Source organism: Acartia tonsa, chromosome 8 (assembly GCF_053477335.1).
Source record: "Acartia tonsa isolate MP-2025a chromosome 8, ASM5347733v1, whole genome shotgun sequence".
In the NCBI taxonomy this organism is placed as follows: domain Eukaryota; kingdom Metazoa; phylum Arthropoda; class Copepoda; order Calanoida; family Acartiidae; genus Acartia; species Acartia tonsa.
This window is the reverse complement of record NC_137267.1, coordinates 1,688,859-1,699,728: the sequence shown is the minus strand read 5'-3', so window position 1 is coordinate 1,699,728 and position 10,870 is coordinate 1,688,859. Positions and strand designations below refer to the sequence as shown.

Sequence of the window (10,870 nt, the reverse complement as noted above, 5' to 3'; positions counted from 1 at the left end):
TATTAAATTAAAAATCATAAAATCAAAACTAGTTTTGTAAGCTCGGTTCTTCGGTTCCTCATGGCTAAAGAAACTGTTTTTAGTCTTATAATTTTGCATTTTAATATCCGCAGAAAGCTGTCTATAATACGATGCAATGAATAAACATGCGATATATTGGTGGATGTCATTGAACACCCGCAAGAGCGCGCTAGAAAAGGAAAGTTTCTACGACTCTAAAAAAGTTAATATATGCAGTAATACTTAAGATAGAACTTTCTTATTCTAAGATGTGATATAATAAAGACTAAATATTTTTAGAAATCGCATATATTAGCAGCGACTCACGCTAAAAGGGAGGGAACACTGGACTGTAAATTAAACTATTAGGCAAAGTTTTATACGTTTAATTGTTTGTTGGCACCAAAAACTGTGGGTACTATTTTGTTGTTTGGTTTAACTTGGGTTTTATATAAATTTATCGTCCATTGTCTTATCCCTTAGGATCCCTGCTAAAAAATAAACGACTATAGTCCCTTTCGTGACATCGCTCCTTATGGGGCGATTCTTCGTATTTTCAACAGTAGGTTTTCTCCTATTTTAAGCCCCTGCGGGGGGCTCTAACCCTGCGGGGCCAATTACCTAACCCTGTGGGGCAATCACCTAAACCAATATAACCTAACCTAACCTAAAATAACCTATAAAAAGCCATTTTAAAAATACGACAAATCGCCCCTTATGGAGCGATGTCACGAAAGGGACTATTCCCGAAAAAAATAATGTTGCAGTAAGAGGCAGGGAGGGAGGGGACAGTGGATTGTAAATTACACTGATTCCCAAAGTATAAAAATACGTTATCTTATTCGTAGGATCAAAAACTTTGGGCATTTTATTAAATTTTGGATTGTTTGGTTTAAAATTAACAGTGTTCAAATAACGTCTTCCTACAAAAGGGATAATTTTGTTTCTATCTTTGGGGTTGTATAATAATTTATCGTCCAAAGTCTTATCCCTAAATACCTCTACAAATAATAGAAATAAAAATGATTAAAACAATTAACAGATTATGACGTCATACGATAGAATAGCTAATGAGAGGCCAGTTTACACTGTAATTTACCCATGGTAAAACTTATGATGGCCTCTCATTGGTTATTTTATCGTATGACGTCATAATCTGTGAAAGGACTTTAATTATGTTCAAAACAAGAATTAATTTATGTACTTTAGACTTGTAAAAAGTGTTTGATTACAAACAAATATTTGAGTCCCAACGAGAATTACTTATTGCTTAATATGGAATACTTACATAACTAACAAAAATTATAAGAGATACCCTAAAACAGAGAGCTTAAAAGGTTAAGCTGTTATCGAAATCTTAAGCTACAGACAAAAAACAATACTTATTTATATAATAGGAAATCTATTAGGAACCTAGTAATAGTGCATCAATGATCCTAGGAGCTACACCAGAAGAGTCCTACTGTGCTGGAAAGGTCCTAGGGTAGATGCCAGACTGAATTCTGGTCACTTCCCCCAGTTCAGGGGGTTTGGGTGGGGCTAACAATCCTTCCCTAGAAAAAACCTGCTCACGTTCAATCTGCACAAAGTAAAGACCAATTTAACTTTTGGCTCGGGAACGAAGTAGAGGTTGGAAACAACAATATGATGTTTGGCTGGGAAACCGCTAAAGGACCAGTCAGGCGGATGATTCTGAATTCCCGCAGACCAGCAAAAATTTGCACCTGGAATGTTCGGACAATGTTTCAGTCAGGCCAGACAGAAAACATTTGCCGAGAAATGCTTAAAGCCAAGGTTGATATCCTGGCTATCACCGAATCAAGGTGGACAAATAATGGAGAGTTTAAACATCATTCTGGCTTGAAAATACTTTACTCAGGCCATATGAATGAGGATCTAGGACATAACCAAGGGGTGGCTCTTATGCTGACCAAGCAAGCAGAGCAGGCCATGATCAGTTGGCAACCCCATGGTCCAAGAATCATGGAGGCTTTCTTCAAATCCTCAGATAAAAACATCAATCTGAGAATAATAGTAGCATATGCTCCTACAGAACAAGCAGATACAGAGGTCAAAAACGAATTTTATGACCAGCTTGACTCTGTATTTAAGAATGGTCATAAAGAAAAGGACCTGACCATGCTCCTAGGTGATTTCAATGCTCAAGTGGGGAGTAATAATGAGAATCTAGAAGAAGTCATGGGCAGATATGGCCTAGGCTTAAGTAATGGCAAGGATAATGACAATGGTGATAGACTTGTAAGTTTTTGTACTGAAAACAAACTTGTCATTGGTGGAACCATCTTTAAACACAAGAAGATTCATACTGCCACCTGGAGATCACCAGATCAAAGAACCTTTAATCAGATAGATCACATCTGTATATCTAGACGTTTTAAAGGTTCTCTCCTTGATGTCAGGGTTGAAAGAGGACCTGATGTTAATTCAGACCATTATCTTCTATCTTCTAAAGTTCGGCTTAGATTTAAAAAACAGGACACAAAGCCTAACCCCAGGAAAAAGTATAATTTAACAACCCTTCAAAACTCTGAAAAGCTACAAGAGTTTAAGCTCACTCTAAAGAACAGATTTGAGTTGTTGACTCTTCAAGAGGATGATGGAGTTGAAGATATTTGGCAAGGTATTAAAAAAGTTTATAATGATACTAGCCAAGAAAAATTAGGTTTTAAAAAGGCTTACCAAAAGCCGTGGATCACTCAAAGATCCATTGATCTCATGGATCAAAGAAGAGAGGTAAGACAAAAGACACTCTCCAGAAACTCTCCAGAAGATAAAGACCTGTATAAGATGCTCAGCAGGGAAATCCAAAGAAGTGTCAGAATTGACAAAAAAGAACACTTGGAAAACCTTGCTATGCAAGCAGAAAATGGTTTTAATCAAAATAGAATGAAAGATGTCTATGAGATTACTAAGAGCATTGCAGGTAAAGTACACAAATCAGGATCACACATCAGGGACAAGGATGGTTCACTCCTTAAAACTGATGAAGATATTCTAAATAGATGGGCAGAGCACTTCACTGAACTGCTGAATCTTCCAGTTCCAGAGGAAGAAACTGAGATTCCACCCTCAGATGCACTTGACATTGACTGTCGAGCGCCAAATCTATTGGAAATCAAGGAGGCCATTAAAAGTTTGAAAAATAACAAGGCCGCTGGACCTGATAACATCCCAGCTGAGGTCATAAAAGCAGACCTAGATACATCTGCTGAGGCATTCCTACCTCTGATCACAAAGATATGGAATGATGAGTTATGCCCAGAGGACTGGAAGAATGGACATATCTCAATACTAGCCAAAAAAGGAGACTTGACCCAATGTGGAAACTACAGAGGGATAATGCTCCTTTCAGTACCTGGCCGTATCCTAAGTAAGATTCTTCTTAATAGAATAAAGAAGAAGGTTAATGAAAAGCTAAGACCTAATCAGGCTGGATTTAGACCAAACCGTTCCACTATTGATCAGATAACCTCTCTAAGAATCATCATAGAGCAATCCAAGGAATGGAACTCTGAGCTTTTTGTAAACTTCATTGACTACAAAAAAGCATTTGATTCTTTAGACAGAAGATCTCTCTGGAAAATCTGCCGACACTATGGCATTCCAGAAAAGATAATCAATATCATTAAAGCTATCTATCATAAAGGAGGTGGAAATGTAATGTATAAAGGTAAACTATCAACCTTTTTTGAGATTGTAACAGGCGTCAGACAAGGATGCCTTCTTTCTCCCTTCCTTTTCCTCCTTGCCATTGACTGGATCATGAAGAACTGTGAAAGTAATGATGGCATTCGTTGGGAGCTATTTGGCAATCCCAAATATTTAGGAGATCTGGACTTTGCTGATGATATCGCTTTGTTAACAAGCAATAGAAGTCAAATGCAAAGAAGGACTAACAGGATAGCTGAAACTTCCAAGAAAGTTGGACTAGAAATAAATGTTTCTAAAACCAAAATACTCAGATTAAATGCAAATTCCCAAGAACCAATTACTATTGGAGACCAAATTCTTGAGGATGTAGATTGTTTTGAGTATCTTGGAAGTAAAATTGATGAAGCTGGAGGCACTTTAACAGATGTTAAAGCTAGAATTAACAAATCTAGGACAGCCTTTGCCAGCCTGAACAAAATTTGGAATTCCAACAACATCTCCATAAAGACCAAGTTAAGACTGTTCAAGTCAAATGTTCTCTCTGTTTTGCTGTATGGGGCTGAAACTTGGTTCCTAAACACAGCAGTGGTCTCCAAGCTACAGACATATGTCAATAAATGTCTAAGGAGAATCCACAAGATCTTTTGGCCAAATAAGATCACAAATGCTGAGCTTCTAGAGCGCAGTGATATGTCAGACATTAAACTGACAATAAAACAGAGAAAATGGAGATGGCTGGGGCACACTCTAAGGAAAGGGCATGATGATATAACCAATCAAGCCTTGACTTGGAACCCCCACGTAGGAAAGAGGAAACCAGGTAGACCAAAAACAACCTGGAGGAGGGAACTCTTAAGTGAACTGAAAGAAAAGAAAATTCCATCTTTCAGCAATGCCTCAAAACGTGCCCAAAAAAAGGAAGATTGGAGAACCATTGTGCATGGCCTACGTTCTGCCGAGAACTAAAAGGCAATGATGATGAATAGTGTCTTAATTTTTATCTTTGTGACGTAACAAAAATCCATCTTTTTTTTAGGGATTTCCTTTCCCACCTCCCCTCTCATCCTTCGACTTTAAATATGTCACAAAGATAAAAAGTTAGACACTATTAATAGGTTCTCTATTAGGAATAAAATTCTTTGCTCCTTAAACGACAATAATAAAAAATGCAATCTAACCTCCCATACGTAGAAAGTCAAATATTACCGGAACGTAAGGACAGGTAAATTGACCAAATTAATAGATTTTTTCAGTATGAGTTCTTGCCCATAGTGAAAAATCATGTATCGTGTCGTATTATAGAGAATTTACAATAGATAAAAGTTATAGTTCAATACTGTTTTTGTTGGTCCCGAGTGGCCGTCCTATAATTATTAACTTTACTATCCGGGGAAGCTGTCTATGATACGATGCGATAAAAAACTATTATTTTTTAACTTAAAATGAAGCTCCAATAGTAAATTTAATGAAATTGACTTTACAATGCTTTTGGACATAATTGTCTTGATTACTTCTAAATCTGTTCCATTATGTTATTAAATGAAATCAGGGATCTAAAGGGATTAGACAATGGCCGAGAAATTGATGTACATCTACAAAGATGATACACAAAATTACCCCAACTACAGATTACAATGAGTGGTCGCCAAAGTTGTTAAGTAAACAAAAAATTATTCTGTTTTGAAACATTTTATTTAATATTTAGCCTTAGTTTTCATGTATGTCTTTGAGGTAGACAACTAGCGATCCTGGTGGCTTAGAGCTGTTTGTTATTTAAGTTCCTAAATCAAATATTTTAAATATTTTCTTTATTTTTTTAAAAATCTAATAAATTATAGAATAATAATAATAATAACATATTTTTTTTTTTTACATATATAGAATAGGTTATTATTAAGATACAAAAAGCCGTAGATGGTTTAGATAAATAGCAGACAAATTATTTTACTAAGGGAAAGTAATATTTTACAAAGAAAAAGGAGTCAGTATTCATCCTCTTATCCTTTTTCCTTATGCGAAAAAGAATTTTTTTTATAAAATTTTACGGACTAGTATAATAAACAGCCAAATGTTCCCTACCTCCCTGGAATAAAATACATGTATAAAATAAGATGCAATCCTGTAACATGTAATAAATAACCCTAAAAACATCTTAGCGAATCAAAACACATTTTCACTCGCAGATGTGCTTTTTATAAAGCTTAGTATTTAATAATAAACTTAATGATTTTAAATTAAAAGAAGTAGGATGTCTATCTGTCTATCTATCTGTATGTGAGTCCACTAAGATCTCACTATATCAAAACTGTTGGCATTCTATTGATATGCAGTTTTAAGGGTTATAATATATTTGATAAAAAAGTGATATTGGCTTACATAATATCGAAATGTTTTTTTTAAAATAAATATTTGTTAGTAATAGTCAACTACATTCACATCAGTGACATCATAACTAAATTATTATGTTGATATTAAAACGGTATATTTTTTATCAGAATGAACTGTGTTTATAAATTTAGAAGTATAACACTTTACCATTCTTTTTTATGGAAAAAATATGCGCTACTTATGGACATTATTGTCCTTAAAAACAAGGATGGCAACATCCATAAAAGCGAAGCTCAACAAATCAGAAAAATAAAAGAAAACAACGCATTTAGTTGAAACATTATTTAAATGTCTTAACAAAACTTTTATCTAGCCTTTCCTAAATGCATTTTTACATACTTACATTTTAAGACTTGATTACCGAGGTAATTTATCGTACTCAATCGACCTAGGATTCAAATGTTCTGTATTCAAATTAAGGTTATAAGATAATATTATCACATATTTTGTTCCTTCTTCTTTAGGTTTGTTTAGTATTTAATTCAATTCGAAATGCAAATAGTTTTCAACTGCAGTATGTCTTACAAAAATGTCTTTAAAAAGCAAAAAATAATTATTTTAAAAATAGACTTACTTACTTTCTAGTGATGATTTTTGAGTTGCTACGATATCGATAGGAAAATTTTAACATTCACAAAAGAAGTTTTCTTCAGAGACTGACTAATATTAGCTGTAGAAAAGCTTTGCTTTTAATACAAGTGTATGAAAATGAGTAAGGATAATTAAATATTAATAAAGAATATCTATTGACTACCACTTTGACCATTTAATAAGTCCAACACAAAAATATACACACATACATACATATACACTCATACACACACACACAATCACACACACAAAAAATTTTAGTTTATTTAGTAATGTTTTAGATTCTAATATTCGTGTATTTGTTAAAGTTTTAGTAACGTTAGTTTTTAATAGATTAATGTTATATGGATTGAATAATTCTTTTAACTTTTTCATGTCGTCAATACCACTTTTAACAAGGATGACAACATCCATAAAAGCGAAGCACTGAAACGGTAGGACAAACGGACATTAACACTTGTATAGTATCTGAACTGAATAATCAGAATTTAAAAGTATAAGAGCCGAAGCAAAAGTGTAAGTACATTTGTTGAAAAACTGCTTGAAGCAGGATAATGTTTATGGACATACTTACATTTTTGGACTTGATTATAGAGTTGCTTCGCTTATAATATTGTTCTTTGTTGTCCCAGGAATTAGGGTTGGGCCGGATATCCGGTGTGGCCGGATATCCGGCCGGATATCCGGCCATTTTCAATATCCGGCCGGATACCGGATATTGAAACTATCCGGCCGGATATCCGGCTCTATAATTTTTTATACTTTACACCAACAATCTCTGCTTTTTAAAATCCTAAATGGCTATAATTTTCTTATTATTGAAGCTAGAAGAACATTTTTCTGAATAAGTTTAACTTTATGTAAATTTATATAAGATTTCTGAAGAAATTTTTTTTTTACTACTTTAATATCTGGTAATTTGGCCGGTTATCCGGCCGGATATCCGGTAATTTGGCCGGATAACCGGATATTTGCCGGATATCCGGCGTTGGCCGGATATCCGGCCGGTTACCGGATATCCGGCATTTGAAATCAGCCGGATATCCGGTATCCGGTATCCGGCCAAAAAAGTATCCGGCCCAACCCTACCAGGAATCAATATACCAAAAATCAGATCAAACGGATAATTAGAACACTTGAAAATCGTACCCAACTACTTCAGGAATCATCATGCAAAGTTTGAAATCGATAGGACAATTCTAACATGCCTAAATTAACGAATAAAAGCTATCTATCTCGGACGGACGGACGGACGGACGGACGGACGGACGGACGGACGTACGGACCGACCCTAATTATAGAAAAGCTTCGCTTTTAAAAATGATATTATTGACTTTTCTCTTCATACTTTTTAGAAAGTAGTAAGGTTTTTTTGTCTGTTTGTTAACTACTGAACCAATTAAAAGAATACGTCATAAAGATCCCGGGATGGTTTTAGACTATTTTATTATTGTTTGTATCTAAGAATGACTATTTATTAAGATATTTTCTCAAATGAATTAAATTAATTAAAAATAATACAAAATACATTGATATTCGTTTATTCGAAACCAAATAATTTCCGCTGGAATAGAACCGGTTCTCAGCCATACTGAAAACTCATATTAAGTAGTATCATAATACAGACAAGTATGAAATAATGATAATGAAAGGTCGGACCTTCGGTCTAAAAAAGTTGGTTTTAATCCTGAATTTTAATATCCGCAGAAAGCTGTCTATAGCACGATGCGATAAATATTTATTATCTTTCTTTGTAGAATCCAAAATGGCGATCGGTGGGGGTTTGAAGCTCCAAGAAAAGGAGGCGGAGAGTGATGACTCTAATATGATGAAAATTCAAAGGTTTGTGCTTTTTTAGTAAATTGGGGTGGGGGTTTATTTCGTGTATTTTTCTTATAGAGGTTGTAATTCAGCCAGTTAAACCATCTAAAAAGGGTAGTGGGTAGATTTGCACTAAATTATTTGTCAGAATCGCTTTTGTTTAAGTTATATTAGGTATAAGGTATATAGCCCCTCAGGGTTAGTGCTTTTTTCACGGGTTAGACATAAAGAAGCAAACTCTTTTTTCGTAATTTATTTCAAAAATAATTAGGTTGCTGTCTGTTCTGGCTTGGCACAATAAACGAAAATATTTTAACTATTTTGCATGAGAATAAAGCAACTATAATATTGACAATTTCTCTGTTTGTTTACATTATTTTCATAAAAATTATATTTTGTTTTTAGAACGAAAAGGCGAGCCTTTGATTTTATGAAATACATCTTTGCCTTTATTTTCTCTGATCTGGGAGTTATGGTTCTGGCCATTGCTGTCGCTTACTTTGGAGCTCTTATGTACATCTCTATTGAACTACCTGGTAAGGCATTTCCCGTATGGCTTCAAAACTGTCCTTCACATAGTAAAATCTTGCAAAATTTAGCTTTTCTGTTCTTCACATTGCAAAATCTCACTAAATACAGTGTGTTTTTTTATGAGAGCTTTTTTGAAAGCAATTTTACCCCACTTATAGTTATCAGAATTTAATGATTAATGGCTTATTTTCTTCGTTTTTTAATGCAATTAATAGAACAACAAAAAATATTTCAGTTTTTATTTTAAAAGTACAGTACAATCTAAAATTCGAAACTTAGGTGTCAACATCTAAAAATGGTTTTAGCGCATTTTTCTTATGCCTAAATCTTCTACCCTATGCAAGAAAAAAATTGGAGGACTTTGGGGGGCCAGTACTGCCTACCTGGTTGAGATATGACCTTCAAACTTTTATATGTTCTAGTACATGTCCCTAATAGTATCTGTATACATTTTAAGCTCTATATCTCAACCTCGAAGTGTTTAGCAGCTATTCTTGCAAAAGGTTGAATATTTGAGCATAAGAAAAATGTGCTAAAACCATTTTTAATGTAAAGGGTGATATTTTTATGTTATAAATTTATTTTTTATTCAAAAACGTTGGATATCTTCTCTTTAAATGACTTTTTCCATATGTCAATCTAATTTTCTATTGATGGATATTGTCATCAATGTTAATTTCCTTCGCCCACATCTTTATTCTAAAAAGTAGAGCTTGAATTTAATATAGCCTAAAACAATCCCAAGACATAAATCTATAAAAAAAAATTGCTTAAAACCACTCAGAACCCTAAAGGATTATTCCCTAAAGTTGAGAAATCAATTAGTTATTGAAATACTAACTTCTGAAGAGAACAAATTTACTACTTTATGTAAAAGGATATTTGATAATGAATCTTTGGATCTAGTGCAGTCTATGAAAAAATGTTCCTGGTTACAATTACCTCCTAGAATCTTAAAGATGCTGTCTAAAATGGTGCAAAAAATGGGGACAAATTTCAAATTGATTTGACGGGGCTGTTTATTTACGTCACAAGTGAGGGGAAAGAAAAGGGAAGGAGGAAAGAAACCCCCTAGAAAAGAGATGGGGGTATGACGTCACACACCAAAACAATTTGAAATTTGTCCCCATTTTTTGCACCATTTTAGACAGCATCACCTTAAACTCTGAAGTGCTGCTAGATGCCAAATGGAAGAACTTACATTTGATGCCCGCACACAGTGTTAAGCATCAGAAGAAGGCCTACACATAATCTGGAATAATCGACACCCAATAATTCACATTGCAGGCATCACATGTACGATCAGCCGCTTGGCAGCCTTTAAAGTTCATAGATTTTTGGAGATAATCATTACCAGGAACATTTTACTGTGAACTGCAATAATTCCAAATCTCTACATTTTAATTTTATTTCTAGATGAAGAAGAGAGATACGAGGCAAAGAAATATGTTGCAAGGGTAAAACTTTATGGCGCTTTCACTTAAAATAACTTGTTGAGCAATAAAACCACATCACTATCTTATTTATAAAATAAATTAAAATTAAAGGGGGAGATTTTCTTTTGTTTTATTTATTGCTTTAGTTTTATTAGGTACTTTAAAGCCCCTGAGGGTTATGAAGCCTTGAGTATAGACCCTGAAGGAATTATATGAATCCCTAATTTTCAATTTATATTAAAAAAGGGGTCTTAAACGTCGACACTTTGTGTGAAACCACTATATCTTAATTTAATTTGGTTAAATGCTTTAATTTAGTCTAAGAAACATAAAGAAGGTAAAACTATTACCATTCTAATGATTGGTAATAAGACAATGAACAATAAATCTTTATACATCTCTAATGATAATAAACAAAATTATCATTTCGT

General features: G+C 33.9%; 1 protein-coding gene across 3 annotated transcripts in view; it reads left to right on the top strand.

Annotated features, from left to right (window-relative positions):
- Positions 1–10,870, top strand: part of LOC145325787 (chitin deacetylase 7-like) — a 181,914-nt gene that overhangs the window by 96,713 nt on the left and 74,331 nt on the right. Inside the window, exons 2-4 of one of the 3 annotated variants that reach the window (XM_080168746.1) lie at positions 8,409–8,493; positions 8,878–9,008; positions 10,420–10,460. The exons of the other annotated variants lie outside the window; for them this stretch is intronic. Coding sequence (XP_080024872.1) covers positions 8,417–8,493; positions 8,878–9,008; positions 10,420–10,460 — 249 coding nt within the window. The 5' untranslated portion in view covers positions 8,409–8,416. The remainder of the gene's footprint in view (positions 1–8,408; positions 8,494–8,877; positions 9,009–10,419; positions 10,461–10,870) is intronic. 3 annotated transcript variants of the gene reach the window in all.